The 20,388-nt window shown below is 32.5% G+C and overlaps 1 protein-coding gene and 1 long non-coding RNA gene across 2 annotated transcripts; both read right to left on the bottom strand.

Annotated features, from left to right (window-relative positions):
• Nucleotides 1-10,633: 10,633 nt before the first annotated feature.
• Nucleotides 10,634-11,206, bottom strand: LOC122602061. The gene is made up of 2 exons (XR_006324149.1): nt 11,173-11,206; nt 10,634-11,036 (listed from the first exon to the last, which is right to left on the bottom strand). It is a non-coding gene; the product is annotated as an uncharacterized LOC122602061 (long non-coding RNA).
• Nucleotides 11,207-13,020: 1,814 nt separating this feature from the next.
• LOC122598818 (probable WRKY transcription factor 53) lies at nt 13,021-19,990 on the bottom strand. Its single transcript, XM_043771305.1, has 3 exons — nt 19,508-19,990; nt 18,363-18,497; nt 13,021-13,767 (listed from the first exon to the last, which is right to left on the bottom strand). The coding sequence occupies exons 1-3, from the start codon at nt 19,879-19,881 to the stop codon at nt 13,242-13,244; spliced, it is 1,035 nt and encodes a 344-aa protein (XP_043627240.1). The 5' UTR covers nt 19,882-19,990; the 3' UTR covers nt 13,021-13,241.
• Nucleotides 19,991-20,388: the final 398 nt, after the last annotated feature.

Raw genomic sequence — 20,388 nt, 5'->3', positions numbered from 1 at the left:
GAAACACACACCCCAACCTATTCCCTTATCGACCACAGATTTTTCACACAGTATAAACACTATCATACAAAAAGCAATTTCTCACACAGTATAAACACTATCAAATACACAGCAATTTCATCATCAACACCTAAGCTTATTGCTAAAACATACATTATTGCTTGACACGTATTGTTTAATGACAGCAGCATAACCTCTTCTCTTTAAGAGAAGGAGATATCATCCTTCACGTGACTTGGGCAGTTTCTAACTTTTTTCCATTAGGCAAACCCCAAATAACAGCAGCCTGCTTAATGCCCTTGAAACCCGTAAACCTCAAATTTACCCAAAAATAGATGTTCCAATTATTTGGAAAATAAAACTGAAAACAGAGATCACTCAAGACCTCAAATAACGTTTACCAACACATCCTTACATAAGTTAATGATGTCCGCAATCTATATTCCAATTCCAATACATACAGAAACAAAACAATATGAAACATCAAAATATATATCGACTCAGGTAACAACAACGCAGACAGTACCAATGTGATGTAGCACTACCTCGGAGTTACCGGGCATGTATAGTCCATTCCCAGTAGCCGATCTTAAAGCAGATTGTAAGTCCCTGGTCACACAGATACACAGAATTATCAAAAAAATATAATCAAGTGCGGAATCCTCCATTATACCCAATCAACAATAGTAAACACAACGAACACAATTAAACAATAGCGGAAGCCTTTTATTAATTTGGTATAATATCAAAATACAATCAACATACTCTGCTAATCAAGAAACTAAACTGATGATTAACCTCTCAACGATATGGTTAATCACTATATATACCAATCTAGACGAGCTGGTCAGAATCTACAAATCTCGCCTGAATTTGCTAAGTTCTTCCGGACTTATCAAAACACACAAAACAATATGTTTAACTCAAAACTATTACAAGTAAATGACTTAACACAATCTTCTGGAATGCTATAGTCGTTGCATGTGGTTGTAGTACAACTATTTTGATTTTCGAATCTTTGTATCCACTTTCTGAGGAATCTCCAAGAGAAACATTATCATTGGTGAGGTCGGCTTCCCCCGCTATTAAGATGGATTTGTTTTTGATTTTTTGAACTTTTTTCTTTTATCTTTCTCTTCGGCCTTTCCTTTCTTGCGTTTCTTTCTTAAGCTTGCCCTTTTATCATTCAAGACCTTAGCAAGCCGTAAAAATTTGTTGCAAAATAGATGATGGTAAATGGGGTTTAAGTTTTTTGGTAAAGCAACTTCACTATTTTGTGTTTCCGGAGAGATATCCAGGGCATGAGTTGTTTTTAGTGAGAGGAGATTTTCAACATAAGTAGCAAAAAGATAAAACCTCGATATCCAATAAACACTTTTAATATAAGTTGTTTTTTCAAAATCATATATCCGCATATGACCATTGTTGACCACCAACATTTTGCCATGACCATCATCATCATCAAAAACTGTGTAATCTGTCTCGGTAAACTCATTATCATCAAGAAGAATCTTAGTCCAAGATTCTTTGACACCGTACTCATTCATTAACCAAATCTCAAACTTAAAACATCTGGAATACATATACATGGCAAGCTTTCCACCAAGGACAACTAGTCGGCAATATGTAAGGAGGGTCTTGGTAACAGGAGATAAATTGGGTACGGGTACTTGACTAAAACTCTCGTCTGCTAAACTAAAAGCAACAATTAGGTGTGAAAAATCTTTATACCTACCATTCCAGAGAAGAAACCCATCAAGAAAAACGGCATCAGACCAGCCACGAATATCATAAGGGCTATCAATGAATAGCTGCCTCCAAGTATTACTTCTGAGGCTGTAAACAAAAGTTTGGGTAACCAGATCTGTATTTTGATATTGCTGTCCAAAGAAAGCAAGGGTAACAACCTTGTAATCATCAGTGGCCGAATCATAACCGAATCCATGCATTATGAAACGGAGGTAGGTCCCTCCATTCCGAGGAGGAGGATTATAACCGCATTGCGGTAATTGCACGGATTCCAGAGTAGTTGGGTTCATAAGCGTGAGTGTGTCGTAAGGGTGCATGCCCGTCCCTTGAGAGACCAAGACCAGGCCGTCACAAGAGCCTCGGAAATCCACACTTGCATCATCAGTAAATTCAAAGGGTAATTTATGTGTTGGATATATTATATGATAAAAAGGGCGGTAATCATCAATAGGTGGGCGTGAATACAATACATAACTCATTGTCCACCTATCTAGCGACACATACATGTGGTGCTGCTTGGTACGGTTGTTTCTGTTGAAAGTCAAAGTCATATCCACGTGATAATTTCAGTTGATTTATTTTACCGTTTGTTTTCTTATAGAAGTAGTCAAGAGAATAAGTCTAGTCTTTCATTATATTTCGGTTTGTTACCTATTTTCTAGGAGTAGTGGCAGTAGCCCGTTAGTTTTTTTATTAGTATTTAAGTAGTGTTATGTTCCTCATTATGAAGTAACTTGAAAAATAAAAAGTGAGTTCGTTCTCTTATTTTTTAGTGCACCTTAAATAGCAGTAAACTCAAATTGTGTGTTCTTCAATTATCTGATCTATAAGTTCTTCAATTGGTATCAGAGCCTATACGGTTCACAATCCAATCATGTCGGAGATCCAATTAGTTGGTGGCGTGAAGAAATTGAACAACAACAACTACAACTCATGGTCCACTTGCTTGATGTCGTATTTGCAAGGCCAAGACTTGTGGGAAGTTGTGAACGGGACGGATACCACGTCACCCCTGCGAGAAGATCAGAATGGAGTGTTGAAGAAATGGAAGATTAAGGCCGGCAGAGCCATGTTTGTTCTGAAGACCACAGTGGAAGATGAAGTATTGGAACACATAAGTGACTCGGTGACACCGAAAGAAGCTTGGGACACCCTGGTTACTTTGTTTTCTAAGAAGAACGACTCGAAGTTGCAACTCTTAGAAAACAAACTGTTATCGGTGTCTCAAAAGGATCTGACGATTCCACAATACTTTCACAAAATTAAAACGCTGTGCAGGGAGATAGGCGAGCTGGACCCACAATCAAAAATCGGTGACGCACGAATGAAACGAATAATCATTCATGGGTTGAATCAAGAGTATAAAAGTTATGTAACAGCAATACAGGGATGGCCTACACAGCCAACCCTCAGCGAATTCGAAAACCTTTTAGCATCACAAGAGGCGTTGACGAAGCAGTTGGGTGATACCTCACTCAATTCAACAATGAAGTCTGAAGCTGAAGCCCTATATGTGAACAATAGAGCTAAAGGAAAGGAACGATACAAAGGGTTTAATAATAAGCCCTACAGGCCAAATAAATCAGAAAGCCATCCCAAGAAAAGAGGAGAATCTGATAAGTATCGTGGGGAATCAAGCGGTGAACGAAGATCAAAATGGCAAGGAAAAAGGTTTCCGTTCAATTGCCATTCCTGTGGCCGCAAAGGTCACATGGCAAGGGATTGTCGTACTAAGCAATCAGATCAGGGAATGCTGCTGTTACAGAGGAAGAAGCTTGGGATGTACAAGCTAACGTCGCTCAAGTCGAAGAGTCACCGACCTCTGCCCTAACCGTCACCACTGCTGGTAAGCCTACAAACCAATTAAGTGAATGGATTGTAGATTCAGGTTGTTCAAATCATCTAACTGGTGATAAGGAAAAACTAAGCAATCCGGTTAAGTACAAAGGCAGTAGAGTCATTGTTATTGCTGATAATTCGCGTCACCAGATTGCGCATATAGGAAATGTCATTTTCCCATCTGAGGATCAGAAATGTGAATTGAAGCTCTCAGATGTCTACCATGTCCCGGGAATGAAGAAGAACCTTCTGTCGGTTCCTCAATTGACCGATGAGGGAAAATATGAATTGTTCGGGCCTAAAGAGGTGTATGTGTTTAAGGAATTTAAGACCACCTCTGTTCCAATTTTGACGGGTCACAAGAAAGAGGCAGTGTATGTTTTATCTGCACAAAGTGCTTTTGTTGAGAAGACGAAGGATACCCAAAATGCTGATTTATGGCATCATAGGCTAGGGCACGTGGGGTACGATAAGCTGGATTTGATGATGAAAAGGGAGCTGGTTACCGGGCTTCCTAAGCTTGAAGTCAACAAGAATATTGCTTGTGGAAGATGTCAGTATGGTAAAGCACACCAAGAAACCTTCCACAGCTCAAATTATTGAGCTGAAGCACCTTTGGTGCTGGTACATTCAGATGTATGGGGGCCCACTAAACATGCTTCCATTAAAGGTATGTTGTATGCTGTAACATTTATTGACGACTATTCCCGCTATACATGGGTTTATTTTATGAAAGAAAAAGTTGAGGTGCCTCAAAAGTTCAAAGAATTTGAAGCTGAAGCCGAAAGAGAAACTGGATGCAAAGTAAGGTGTTTGCGGTCAGACAACGGAGGAGAGTATTTGTCAAATACTTTCAATCAATACCTGAAACAACAAAGAATCAGACGCCAGCTTACTTGTCCAAACACACCCCAACAAAATGGTGTGTCCGAGCGTAAAAACAGGCATTTGGCTGAAGTTATGAGAAGTATGTTGCATGACAAAAACCTTCCAAGTCGTTTTTGGGAAGAAGCTATGCGCATAGCATGCTACCTGATCAACCGCACCCCATCTCAAAACTTACAGTATGCATCACCGATTGAAAGGTTAATACGTGTTAAACCCAATGTTCATTATTTTCGGGTTTTTGGGTGTGTGTGTTATGTGTTTGTACCTAACCAGTTTCGTGATAAGTTGGAGAAAAAGGCGACTAGATGTATCTTTATAGGTTATGATCCGGAAAGAAAAGGGTGGCGATGTATTGAACCAAACTCGGGAAAAGTTCATGTCTCACGAAGTGTGGTATTCGATGAGATGTCCTCGTGGTGGGGGCTTGAAAATCAGTTGGTTGAAGACTCAAAGAAGCTGGTTGAGGATGTAAATTCCTCTATGGTTAAGCTGAATATTGTTGATGAAGAAAAAGAAGTTTCTGATGCACCCGAGGAAGAACCGATTGTGCTTATACAACCCAGTCAAGAAATAGTAAGTCCACAAGCACAGCTAAGAAGGTCAGAAAGGCAGAAGAAACCTAACGCAAAGTATGCAATCATGTATGCTAAGGTGGCTATTGCTGAAAACAGTTTAAGTGAGCCAGAAACGTTTCAAGAAGCTGCACAAAATGAAGAATGGTTAAGTGCTATGAAAGCTGAAATGAGTGCTCTTGTTTCAAACCAAACATGGGAGCTAGTTCCAAAACCTCATGATGTTAACCTAGTGACGTGTAAGTGGGTTTACAAGGTGAAGCAGAAATCTGATGGATCAGTGGATAGATTCAAAGCTCGTTTGGTAGCACGTGGTTTTTCTCAACAACTGGGGTTAGATTATGAAGATACCTTCAGCCCCGTTGCAAAAATTACAACTGTCCGTGTTCTTTTAGCCTTGGCAGCTTGTAAAGGTTGGAAGTTGTGGCAGATGGATGTTCATAATGCATTCCTATACGGAGAACTTGATCATGTTATTTACATGATGCAACCGATGGGTTTTGAAGATCAAGAGCATCCAGAATATGTATGCAAGTTGAAGAAGGCAATCTATGGTTTGAAGCAATCACCAAGAGCGTGGTTCGGTAAGATGGCAGAATTTTTGGAGCAAAATGAATATCAACTTACTTCAGCTGATTCGAGTTTGTTTGTCAAGAAAATTGGTGAGAAAGTCATGTTTATCCTTGTTTATGTAGATGATTTAATTATTTCAGGTGATGTGGAAGAGGAAATTGAACTTTTGAAGTCAAACTTGTCTATAAGGTTCAAAATGAAGGACCTTGGAAGGCTCCAACACTTCCTTGGTCTGGAATTGAACTATACAGAAAAAGGAATGGTATTACATCAAACAAAGTATACCATTGACTTGTTGCATAAGTTGCAAGTGGCTTCATGCAAACCAGCAACGGTTCCTATGGACCGGAATGTTAAGCTATATGCAACAGAAGGTAGAAAACTAGATGACCCAACATGGTACAGAAAGATGGTTGGAAGTTTGATTTACTTGACATTGACACGGCCTGATATTGCATTTGTCATTGGAGTTCTTAGTCGGTTCATGCAAGACCCAAGGAAGCCACATATGGTAGCCATGAAAGAAGTTCTTAAGTACATCAAGGCCACCGCAGGAAGAGGTATACAGTTTAGAAGAGAAATCGAGCCTAAGTTGTTTGGTTATTGTGATGCTGATTATGCTGGTGATGTGAATGAACGAAGGTCAACAACTGGATATGTTTTTATGTTTGGCTCGAGCCCTGTTTCTTGGTGCAGCAAACGTCAACCGACAGTCTCTCTATCCTCGACAGAAGCCGAGTATCGGGCTGCTGCTATGGCAGCCCAAGAGTGTGTGTGGTTAGTCGAGTTGTTAAGGAACCTGAACCAGAAAGTGGAGTATCCAGTGAAGTTGTGGTGTGACAATATCTCAGCAATCAAGTTGGCTCAGAATCCAGTGTTTCATGCTAGAACCAAACACATTGAAGTTCACTATCATTTTATTAGAGAAAAGGTATTAAGTGGTGAGATCAGTTTGGAAGTTATTGCTTCAGAAGAGCAAGTTGCAGATGCTTTTACAAAAGTCTAGTTGGTACAAAGCTGAGGGAGCATAGTAAAAGCATGAGCATGGTGGAGTATGACATTGAGAGGAGGTGTTGAAAGTCAAAGTCATATCCACGTGATAATTTCAGTTGATTTATTTTACCGTTTGTTTTCTTATAGAAGTAGTCAAGAGAATAAGTCTAGTCTTTCATTATATTTCGGTTTGTTACCTATTTTCTAGGAGTAGTGGCAGTAGCCCGTTAGTTTTTTTATTAGTATTTAAGTAGTGTTATGTTCCTCATTATGAAGTAACTTGAAAAATAAAAAGTGAGTTCGTTCTCTTATTTTTGAGTGCACTTTAAATAGCAGTAAACTCAAATTGTGTGTTCTTCAATTATCTGATCTATAAGTTCTTCAGTTTCGACAATGGGTTTTCGGGTTGTGTAAGTAGAGACAGCCAACCCTTTGAAACACACCTAAATCGGCCGACGGGTTCGGACGGAAGACGATATAGAATTTCAGTAATCATATCTGCTGGAAATGCGGCGTTTACACTATCGTCCTCCATCGTACGTTATTACGACTATGATATTAATTAATAGAAAATATAACTAGTTTTGATTAATAAAAGCACAACATCTTAAGTAAACTAGTTATAAGGTGGGGTGAACAACCCCCTATATATAATCAGGATTTGGTTAGATTAGGTTATACTTTATTGGGCTGAAACATTAATTCGGCATGGCTTTTAAATAATTTTTTAGTCTTCATGGCGCGAGGAAAAAAAAGACCTGTTTGGCCCAAACTGCTTTTCAAAGAACAAAACAAAAGAAAAACCGGTTTGGCCACACACACAAAAAAAAAGGGTTTCGGTTTTCCCCCAAATCGCCGGTTTCCAACGGGTTTTGGATATTACCTTTAGGACCGGGTGAAGTGTTGGTTTCAAAGAACCGGTTTTTTGGGCCTATTAAATAATACGATTGCTTTTGAACAATTTGAAAATCGGGTGATAATCTATTTTATGTGTTAAAAAGGTGTCAGACTTATTTAAAAGTTGAACAAAAGGTTTTTGCAATAATATTTGATAACGCAAGTAATAGTACTACTAATGATTGGTCTCTTGGGCATATGAGGACTTGCTTTCACAAGTCAACTCAGAATTGTAGAAAGGGTAAATACAACTATTTCACTTTTTTAATCTTTTAGTGCAATATTATTTATTTTAAGAAGTATTGTTCAAAATCATAACAAGATTTATAACTAAAATGTCATGCATATTTTGATTTATCAAATATGTTATTATAAGAAAAAAAAAAGAATAAGTAAATTATTTGATGTTGTCATAATTAATATATATTTTATTTATGTACCTTTTGGTAAAAGATAAAACAAGTAAATAAACAATAGATCAATTTTTCTTTATCACAAAAAAAAAAAATTTCAAATATTTATATAGCAAAATGAAACATTTTTTTTTTTGTTTTTTTTTTCCAATTTAATGATTGTTATCAATATTTTTATTTTTTATAAGCAGTTTTTTAGTGAGAATATGTTTAAAATGAGAACAATAAGAACGATCTTCATCTATTTGATGAAAAAAATCTAAAAATTAGTATGATTAAGAGTATTTTAAAATACTTAATTCAATTAATGATAATGATGTCTTTTTACATGTATATTGGAAGGGGGAAAAACGATTACTAATAAAAAACATTTCAAATTTTTTTTATTAAAAAATACATACGAATGTAATACAAGTTGATGACCGTTACAATTACAAAGGCTGCGTCCATTATATTACGAAGTTGTTCATTCACTTTAAAGGAGTCCAATTACTTTGCCCCCTTTTGAAATTTAGAAAAGAAAAACCGTCTCCACATGAAATTGAATATGAATAATCAGTTAAATAAGATCCAATCATAACCGTTTGTTAATGATAAATAAAAATTAATTAAAAATTTTAATTTGCTTATTTATCTTTACATTAGCTGGTGACGTGGATGTTTATAACTGGTTCTTTTATGGTGTATATTTTAATTAGCTTAAGCATCTGAGTGAAACCCAAAAAATATTAAGTTAACTGGTTAATAGTTATTTCAATTATGATGTAAATGTTAAATATGAAAAATACGACAACATAGTTAATTAAGAAGTAATCAGACATTTTTAATTACACACCTTAAAAGTTATTGCAATAAATAAAATTCAAATAAAAAATCTTGTTCAAAATACATTCAAAATATGATCAAACAATATGTAAATGATTTGTTTGATATTAAGGTTTTATGGGTGACTGGTTATGTAGGGACCATTTCGTTTTTATATGCTGGTCACATTTTATTCATCAAATGGATTGAAAAGTTAAATTAAAGACTTAAAGATTAAAGAATAATAAATTATGAACAAATAGGAAAAGAAATGTTGAGAGAATAATATGACATCACAAATAGATTTTTACAAATAAAGTTCTTCAACAAAGTAGGTTTGGGTCCTGTAGAAGGGGCAGGGTTTTATCCCAATTAAATGTCGTGCATTCAGGAAGGTTTAGTTGGGAGTTTTTTCTCCTACTAAATAAATGAGGGGCCCTCTAGCAGACCTGATTAAAAATAAATAAATAAATGAAACGATAATAGCCATTCCAATTCAGATTTTTTTTTACCTACTATTTAGGTAAAGACTTGAACTTTATTTATGATAAAGATATATTAGGACATCCCATATATACAGAAAAACTTTAGATCATTCAGGAAGTGGTGGAGTATTTCATGTCAACAAAAGTATCATCCAATCATAATGTACCAATAACGAGATGATACTTTTGTTGACATGAAAGAAAACCATATTTATTATTATTACTAAATTATGTCTCATGGTTAGAGCAATATAACAAAACTAACTAGATTTTAAGCCCGTATCGAATATACGGGCTTACGATGTCATCAATATTAAAAGTTTTTATTATTGTTCAAAATTTAGTTTACTATCTGTGGTAATAAAATAACTTTTAAAAATATGTTTATTGAAATTGTTTATTGTGTCATGCTTACCGATATTTGAATATTACAAAATAAAAATTATAAAGGAGATGACATAACGTACTGCTTTATCTTTTTTCCTTCTTGGTTTTAAAACTTTTAACCAACGAATTGATATGTGTACTATTAATAGGGTGTTTGGGATTGCGTTATAAAGTGATTATGTAATAATTACGTTTGTAAAACACAAATAATTTAAAAAAGTGTTTGTATGAAAAAACTAGAGTGAAGTCCCGTGCGATGCACGGCTTAAGTATTTCTTTATCAAACACTATATGTAGGAACATTGACAACTTTATTAAATTTCAACTTAGAAACACATATAAAACATAAATGAAAAACACTTTTAATTCATAACTTAAAAGGAACTTTTGACCCATAAACCCACAAATCCTAATCTAAGACAACAAACATGAAAAAAAAGTTTTACGCGATTAGTTTAATAACTTGTACAATTGTTCCAAAAACATGAAAATATCACACAACCAAACCTAGCCAAAAGTCATCTAAAAAAATTTCAAATGCTTAAAACACCAAAAATTGATTGGATACATTGATTTATTATTACGGTATAGGTTTTATAACTTATGCTATACATCGATACCTATGACTAAAAAATGAAGAACCATGTGTCGACAGAACAAACCATCATCAAGCTAGAAGTTTCAATACATTTAGTAATGGTCTATCAACCGATTCTGACTTTCCAATGATAAATTAAAATAAATTGGGTTTGAATTTAGGATTATCATAATTTGAGAAATGAGAAATTGAACAAAAAAAAAAATGGAATTCGAATTGACATGATGAATGAATGAGAATATCTAATCAGTGAGTTATGAAAGATAGATGTAACTCTTCCACTTCCAAAGCCGTTCCACATACACCTTTCTCAACATTAATATTTAATACAACTCATTTAACCCATCGATATATGCATATATTTAACATTTTATAATCACTACAACCTATTAAGCATTAACCTCATAAACAAAAAATGGTGATTAACATTAACCATATTAATGAAATCTTTAATTAATATCATAAAGAGAGGGGCTAAACCACCTTCAAGGTCACAACTTTATATGTATATAGATATAGATCTTTCTTTTACGTAAAGTCATTATCAAATATATGTAGTTTAGTTAACAAAAGTAATTAACCCTACTAATTAACCCTATTAACTACACACGATGAAGCGGCAAGAATGCGTTAAATTCTTCCACCACCATGATAGAACTTTACAGTTCCAGTTTATTCATATTCGTGTTCTTATTGTTGATTGCTAGTGTATAAGAATTTCCGCACTTATACATTAGATACTTAATCTCGTTTGCTCCGGTGGCTAAGGGACTTTCATGGATTATTGTCCACATTTACCCTATGTATGTCTTCCTCATATACTTCATAGAATCACACCCTGCATATCTTAATACGCATCAAAATTGTTCATCTAAAAAAGTAAGTAAGTAACTGCTCAGTGCCGCCTTCCGCAGGTTTTGAGCCCCAATACCTCGACGGTGTATGGGGGAGGTTAAGATGTAGGCAGACCTTACCTCTACCAAAGTAGAGAGGCTGCTTCCAGTTTCTACCTAAATGGTAAAAAAGACCCTCCAACCTTTGCATGGGATGAGGATCGAACCCATGACCTCTGTCTCCAGAGGCAAAGATGTTTACCACTAATCTAACCATGCTGCTCATTGTTCATCTACAAACATTAAATAATCAGCAACTTCTAGTCATAATAATGTAATTATACAAAAAAGTAAAGAAGTTTCACCAAACTGACATTGTATGTAGTAAGTTTCTTCTGTCATATTTGAGACATCCATTTCAGAGGCTTGGCCCGTTTAATGCTTCGATCATCCTTATATCTGGGTTCATTCTGTCACTTATTCGTGTTTACTTCAATCTTTCATTGCATGAACAAATTATGGGTTATACTTATGGTATGCTTGCAATCAAGCTGGTAACTTGTGGGAACCATCCTCCTGGCCCATCTCCAGACCGCAAAAAACCTATATGTTTGCAATCACCGTACAAATCTTGACCTGATAATTATTGCCATTGCTCTCGGACGGAAAACTGTTACGTGTTACATATAAATTAAGCAAACTCTCTAAGATTCATGTCTCCCATTCCAGCTGTTTCTTTGACTCGTGACTGAGACGTGGATGATGCTCATATGAAAAATTTCTTCTGCCGTGTTTATTTCATCCTAAAATAGCAACTTCTCTCATAAATTGCCTGAACAAATCGTGTGTTACACCTATGGTATACTTAGAATGAAGCTGGTACTTCATGGGGACCCACCTCCTGCTCCTGACATCAATGTACAACTCTTGACCTGATAATGATTGTAATTACTCTTGGCTGAAAGCCATTTTATTTTAAAATTATGACTTGCTTTTTCAGTAATATCAACTCAGAAAACTTACTAAATGTTGTGCATAATAAAAGTTGCTTGAAAGGAAATCTAATACTCCATAATATTAGCTACTAAAGAAGCAGAATTATCAGTATATAAACCCAAAAACAAACCACAGAAAAAAAAAAAGTGATGTGTATCCAAAACTTGAAAAGGAAAGCGCAATGAGGCATTGTATCAAACAGCTTATGAACATTATCTGTAAATATATAATACTAGAAGGACTATTTTGTAAATATGATACACAGAGATTATATGTATATATAAAAAACGGTAAATTGATAGGAACCGTTTGATCCCATGTACCGAATTGGTACCCACATAATCCCCAGCAGAGATAGTGTCAAGATTATATGTGTATATATATATATATGTATATGGGGGATGTGAATATAAGGCTGTCGGATATCTTAGCTTAGGTGTGGAACACTCACATATTAGTTTTTTTAATCCATAAAAATCATAGGGGCCCATGCATTTATTCATTAAACAAGAAATAATAAAATATTAGTATGTGAGGGGTTCCACACCTAAGCTTAAGCGCTGGACAACCTTATATTCCCTATTCCCTATGTATATATATACATAACACAGTTTATAAAAGAAAATTAAAAACTATTAAAAAAAAGAGTGACCAATCCCAATGCTCTTTTTTCATTGTGGTCCCCACCTTCTGATTTTATGGGCACCGGGCTCAAAACCTTTCACCCAACCCGCCTGGCTATAGTTTTGATGGTGGCAGTGGTGTAGCCGCTGGTTTGTACCCAGCCCGCCTCAACCCGATGGTCCACTCCGAGCCCCCTAACGTTACAGAAACAAATTCTTTACGTAATAATAAAGAGATCTCAAAGATCTTTATCTTAAAATTACCTCTTGTCTATTTATATCATAATCTTACTTTTCCTTAGATTGGTCATCAAATCCGACTATTAACTATCCGGAGTCGTAACAAATTCATTTGTTGGCATAATCCCCATACAATTTACAACATTATTATTATCTTGGAAAATAATATACACTCAAAGGAAATAGAAAGAAAAAAAAAAGGAAGATAGTAGAGTGCATCACTTACACTGAACATATTATCATCAATTTGCTTTTTCGGGTTTGTTACTATATATTAGCCCGATCGAGGGGAATGCAAAAGTAACAACAATTAACTAATACTAGTCTAATAAGGTAGGTTTTTAATTATAATTAAGTGAACATTTCCGTCGCAAAATAAAAGTTACCATCAAAATCTTCTCGATCAAGAGAAAACTCCCAATCCACCACCAAAGGCGAATTTGTTGATGAATTAATTGGTGTTGACTTCATCATCTCAGCACTAACATCAGAATCCAAATTCTGCAAATTGACGTCGTAGTGAAAAGTAACTGGATCACATCCTAAATGGAAAAGCTTTTCTAGTTTTTCGGTTTCAATTGGTGTTGAGGCAAACGAAAAAGAATTATTAGGAACGAGTCCTTTCTCCTCACTTTTATTATTAGCTTTGAAGCTAAAAACACGTTCTATAAACATTTTATGTGTCGGTTTTGAGTCGTCTTCTTCTTCTTGCTGATTTAAATTTTTCTCCGATAATAATGCTTTAGATGGTTGAGTGAGGCAAGTGTGCCTACCCTTATAAGTTACTTCAAAAACCGATGCATCTTCATCCGATCTTTGTATTTGCTTTGTTGCCAAACATCCTTGAACGTTTCGATGAGTGCATCTATAATATGCCCTGTAGGAACTTATTTATTTAATTATATGCAACCAAATCGAAAGGATAATTTTTTCATTAGTTAACAATTATGAATGAATGACATATATGATTTTTTCTTATGTGTCATGCCTACATTAATTTCTTAATTTTAAGCATTCTCTTTAAAATAATTTTTTATCTTAATTATCATTAATTAATAATAAAAAATACAAAAGTAAAAAAATAAACCTAGAGAACAAGTCGCCTAAACAAGACAATGTATCGGCTAACAATGTTAAAATCTTTCTATCAATTTGATTTTTTTTATTTTGAATAATGAATACATCTAAATCTTCTTGATATTTATATATTTATATCATTGGTATTGATATATTTATATAAAATAAAATCTTCTAATTTTGAATCACCTAATAAATATAATATATCTATATCTATCTTTTTTTTTGTATTTTATATTAAATTCACAGGTCAACTTTTTGTATTTTAATTATTATAATTAATTCTTCCATGTATATTTTTTAAAACTTAATGGGTGGATTTTTTTTTCACCAAGATACAAGTTACGATTTTAATCTCTTTATATAATTAAGAAAGGATAGTTTCAAGTTTAGTTGACATTAATCTTTGATTGTCGCATCATATTTTTTTCTTATGCATTCTCCTTTTCTTTACAAGATTTATAGTGATTTAGTTTAAAAAATAATTATTGATACGGTTGTTATCTATCTATATTTATTTATAGATATTTGTGTTTAATCTTCATCTTTAATTTATAGTTTAAGTTTTCAAACTTTTTGTTTTAAACAACGACATTTATAAGTGTTTTATTTTAGAACTAGGTATTTTTATCCGCGCGATGCACGGTTAGTTATAGATGTTGATTGAAGTGTTGTCTTACATTTTTTTTACGTAGACATTAGTAATTGTTAATATTTTGGTTTATTTGTAGTATCGTTGGCAGCACAAAAACGATGTCAAGTCCAAAATGCATCACGGTAATTTTTGAATCAAGTCCGTAAACAAAAATATCTGCTAAAACGGAATGGATATTACATTGGAAGAGACCATTTGCACTAAAACTTAATATAGTTAAAGAGCCCATTCAATATTTCAATCTAAACTTATAACACATCTTCAAATAATAATTTACACTCGTATAAACTTGTAAAACTAAATGAAATTGACATTCTTTTTAACTTGCTATACCATTACTATATATAACCAACCATGCATTATACACCAAATTATTTGTCAAACAACCCATTAAAAATCCTACAGCAATTATGCATCAGCCAACTTAATTGATTTGCTATCATAAAACTATATATTAATTATTAAGTTGAGAGAGTACCAAGGCTAACTATTACGAGTACTTCCAAAGCATCAAATATAAAAGAAATAAATTCAACTTTTTGGCTGAAGAAACAAATGAGTGGTTCAAAAAAACATCTATATAAATTTAAGATAAATGCTTTACCGTTGAGTCATATGTACATAAAGCAAAAGTAATATCGTTTATAAACTTTCAAAGAAATGATTGCTCACTGTTAACATTAAGCTATTACCGCTAACATATTCAAGCTTGAGTTGGTTCACATAAATATTTCATTCGAGAAAACGAACGACATTGTTTGTTGGGTAAGCTAAATCATAGAATTTAGAAATCTATCCGACGAGGAACCAGTTCAAATTCCAACCATGATATACTTAAAAAAAAATCTGTTAAAGATAATAATTAATTAATCTAAAAACTTACATATTGATGTAAAATCAATTAAGAACTTACAGATTTATGTTAAATCCCTAAATATAGATAAAAAAAAATTAATGAATAATAAATTTATTTCTATCAAAAAGCAATTCAAAAAAACTTACAAATTTAATTATAATGTGTTAAGCAAAGAAGAAAAATAGGGAGGAAAAGATAACCTCAAAAACTTTGGATCGGTATATATGTATATAGGATGAACATCCTTGTGTTTTTTGGGTAACTGATATCATGTTCCTAATTATAAAGATTTAAATTCCTACAATATAAAGATTTATGGTATTTGAAAGATTATATAGATCTGATATTATTTACATCAATACTAATATTATGTTATATTATTATTATTATAGAAATATTTGTGAAAAAAGTTTAATATAATGTCTAACAACTTTTTTCATTTTTTTGTTTGTTTTGTATCCAAGATTTGTTTCATTTTTTTTTTCTTTTTTGTATATTATATCTTATCTTTATTTGATATAATTATATTTTCCTTTACTTTTATTCTTGTATAAATATATGAGATAATAAGAAAATTGTAAAAAAGTATAAAAATGACACATAGGTTACAATCCTATGTATCAATATTATAAAATAGGTTTGAGTTTTTAGAGGTTTTAGAATCGCTCGATTTCCTACTTTTTTTAATAATTATATATAGATTAGAACAGTTTCTTTTTTAAACTCCTTGATTACTCTTTCTTTTTTTTTCTTTTTTTCTAGCAAATCTATCCTATATATAAATATTAATATTAATTAATGCTATAATCATATCATACTTCTCTAATCATTATTATTATTATTATTATTATTATTATTATTATTATTATTATTATTATATATTATATAATTTTCGTTTTAAATTTTCTTATTATTATTACTACTATTATTATTACTCTCACATATAAATTTGTTCTAACTTAATATTATTAAGTTTAAATAATCATACTTAATATTATTAAGTTTAACATATATATCATATGTTTATATTTATAAAAATCATAATCTTATTATTTGCATATTACAACAGTCGTAATCTAATAGTTTTTATAATATCTTAAACTATGAATAATACCATAACTGTCAATATATTTTTTATTTATGTCTTCGATCCTATCTGGACAACGTCCGGGTTTAATCTAGTTAATTAATATTAAGGAAAAGGAGCTTAGGTGTGTAATCATTCACATATAAAATTTTTAGTATTTTTTTTATAAATAAATAAATGTTTGGGCCTCCATGAATTTTATGGATTAAAAAAACAATATGTGAGTGTTCCACACCTTAGCTTAGGTACCTAACAGCCTTATATTACCATCCTCTTCTTATCAATTTCACACACATATTTTTGATATTTGTTTTTATATTTGATTTAATTTCCCCTCTTCACTTTTATATCTTTATTTTCATCCTTTGTTTCTTTCTTTATTCTATTTTATATATGTTATTTTCAAATTTTACATGCATAATAAAAGTATAATATTATTAAAAATTCTTTGCGTTATTATTATGTAGAAGATGTATTAATACTTTTGACGTATATATGTTAATCATTGTTTTGAAGTAATATAACTTAAAATATTATATTTGTGATCAATTTAATGTAATGTGTATATTACCATGCATCGCATGGGGCATAATCTAGTATACATATATAGGGGTTAATTATTGTAAAATAAATATTAAAGTAAAACAAATAGGAGTTCATCTTGACCCTTAGATAAGATCATGGTAAAATTGATGCACAAAGATTCACGTAGCACAAGTGTATATATTGATACACGATTTTTTTATGATGCAAAATGATTTTTAGTGAAATTAAAACCTAGTGTTTTATTTGTTTTACTTTAATACTTGTTTATTTTACCTAATATATATATATACTAGTACGGTCCTCGCGCAATGCAACGATGGTCATGGTGGTAATGGTGTGGTGGCGGGGGTGCTTATTTGTGGTGGAAGTGGCGTCGAGTTGTGTAGATAATTGATTTAAATGGTTATTAAAGATTTTTTAAAAGATAAAAAACCGGTAATGTAATTTAATCATCAAAGGTATTTAAGATAATTTTTTCGTTTAACTTTTAAAGAGAGGTTGTTTGTAACCAAAAATTATATTAAAAATAAGGGTATTTTGGGTATAAAAATGTATTGAATTTCTTAAAATAAAATAGTTTAGTTTGCTTTATAAAAGTTATATATGAAAAAGTTAATGAGAACATTTCTTCTCATTATTAAAATAATAAAAATTATCTAGATTTTATTCAAAAACTTATTACCATCATTATATTACCATCCTTCTAATATTAATATACATATACAGGGGTTAGTTATTGTAAAATAAATATTAAACTAAAACAAATAGGAGATCATCTTGACCCTTAGATCATGGTAAATTGATGAACAAAGATTAATGTAGCACAAGTGTATATATTGATGCATGATGTTTTTTTATGATGCATGGATGATTTTTAGTGAAATTAAAACCTATTGTTTTATTTTAATACTTGTTTTATTTTACCTAACCTATATTTATATACTAGTAGCGATGGTCGTGGTGGTGACGGTGTGATGGCGACTCTTTGTGATGGAGGTGGCGTCGAGTTGTGTTGATAATTGATGTAAATGGATAATGAAGATTTTTCAAAAGATAGAAACCGATAGTGTAATTTAATCATCAAATGTATTTAAGATAATTTTTTCGTTTAACTTTTAAAGAGAGGTTGTTTGTAACCAAAAGTTAGACTAAGAAATAAAAATATTTTGAATATAAAAATGTGTCAGAATTTTTTAAAATAAGAGAGTTTAGTTTGTAATGAATGAATGAGTGACTGAATAATGGACATACCTTGGGTGATGAGCACCTAAGATATCCTTCTGACCATATTTTCTCCAACTATATCCATCACCTCCTTCCGCTGTACAAACTTTCTTCTTCATCACTACTTGTTCACTCCCATATTTACTAATTCCCTTTGTTTTCCTGCACGCGCCCGGCCGAAATAGTTTTAAAACAAAAATGATTCATTAACATAATATGTATACAAATTAATTAATGCACGCATATACATATGGAACTTTTATTTTGAGAAATGCAAGAGCCATAATAACTTGTAAATTATGCATTAGATTATGTATTTTTAAACGTTATAAAAATATATGTTGTATAACAGAACTTTTTTTTAAATCTTATACATAATTGTTTGTTCACATGTGAACTGAACATAAACAAATTATTTCACAAATTCACGCAAGGTTATTTTGAAAGTTTTTTAAAAAAATTTATAAAGACAAGGAAAATCTCTCTCTCTCTATATATATGTATATATAGGGAAAAATTATTTTAGGGACTCCTTATTTTAAGGACCATTAGGGACTCGTATTTTTTGTAACTTACAGACCATCATGATCATCTCCGACCACCACCATGATTTTCCGGCGACAAGCCCGCCGGAAAATCATGTGCAAGTTAACTTACACACGTGTAAGTTAACTTACACATGATTTTCCGGTGGGCCCGTCGCCAGAAAGTCTTAGTGTTTTTACAAAAAAAAATCTTGTATATCGTAATAGATGATGATGGTGGTGTGTAAGTTACAAAAAACACGAGTCCCTAATGGTCCCTAAAATAAGGAGTCCCTATATATATATATATATATATATATTTTAATCGATAAAATTCATGGGGCTCAAACATTTATTCATTAATCAAGAAATATTAAAAATTTTGTATGTGAGGGGTTCCACACCTAAGCTTAGATGTCGGACAATCTTATATTCACTTTTCCATATATATATATACATATATATATATGGTGGTTTTTCGGTGAGAACGCCCTTATAATGAGAACACCGTAAAAACACTTAAAAACGTCCTATTGATACATTAAAAGTTCATAAAACAACACAGTGTAACTAGTTATCATATGGAAGTGTTTAATAACAACATATTATTGATCCGTTAAAATCAAAAAACCTAAATAAGTTAATTACCTTTTTTTAAAGATATTTGTGTTGCAGCTGGGATTGATATTATGATGATGATGAGTCGTGGGGATTTCATCATGACCAGGAGCACCAGAGGAATTAGAAGAAGAAGAAAAAGGAGGAGAAAGTTGATGACTACTTATAATTGTAGTTATGTTGTTGTTGTTGTTATGGAGGTGCAGCAGTGAAAGCGCTTTCTCATAGGAAGAAAGTATCTTGTCAACAAGCAGAGACGGCTCACATAATAATAATGACCTTCTTGTTTCATCGTCGGCAGCTGATGATGATGGGATTGGTTTCTCAAGATGCTCTTTAAGCTGGTTAGTGAAATCTTTCCCTTGAATTAGCAGCTCATTGATCAAAGGCGGCCTTTTCCTCATCTCCTCCCAATGGACAATATTATATAATAATTAATTAATTAGAATATACTAATACGAAAGGAATGTGGGTGGGCTGTGTCGTTTGTAAAATAAGCTATCCAATTTTTAAGGGAATTGAAGGAAGGAAGGAAGGTGTGTGGAAATAGAGGTGAAGGAAGATATTATTATTGTCATGTATACACACTTATAAAGAGCCCAGAGTATGAAAAGGATGTACCCCGGCCCATGAAATTATTGACTTTTTCAAAACCCAACTACATACGATTTCCCCTTACATGTACCCCTACTGAACTATTGTACACCATACGACCTCATACGACGTCAACTCAAACAATGCTATAGATATATATAGTCCAAACTAATTAAGAGCTCGGGAAAAACAAATTCAGGAAGCAAAACTATATAACCCACGAAAAAATTCAAATATCCAGGAAAAAACTAAACATTTAATTGTTAAGGAAAGATATGATAAATAAACTAAACTATGTGAATGCCTCTTATTAGCTA

This window comes from Erigeron canadensis, chromosome 5 (genome assembly GCF_010389155.1).
Source record: "Erigeron canadensis isolate Cc75 chromosome 5, C_canadensis_v1, whole genome shotgun sequence".
NCBI lineage: Eukaryota > Viridiplantae > Streptophyta > Magnoliopsida > Asterales > Asteraceae > Erigeron > Erigeron canadensis.
This window is presented reverse-complemented; position numbering and strand designations above follow the sequence as displayed.

Bases quoted from the DNA above. Each gene is read 5' to 3' on its own strand.
- LOC122598818 (XM_043771305.1), bottom strand. From the start codon at position 19,881: ATGAGGAAAAGGCCGCCTTTGATCAATGAGCTGCTAATTCAAGGGAAA. The intron at 18,498-19,507 runs GTAATTAACTTA...GGGCGCGTGCAG, and splicing joins ACAAATATCTTTAAAAAAAG to GAAAACAAAGGGAATTAGTA. The intron at 13,768-18,362 runs GTATGTCCATTA...AAGTTCCTACAG, and splicing joins TTAGGTGCTCATCACCCAAG to GGCATATTATAGATGCACTC.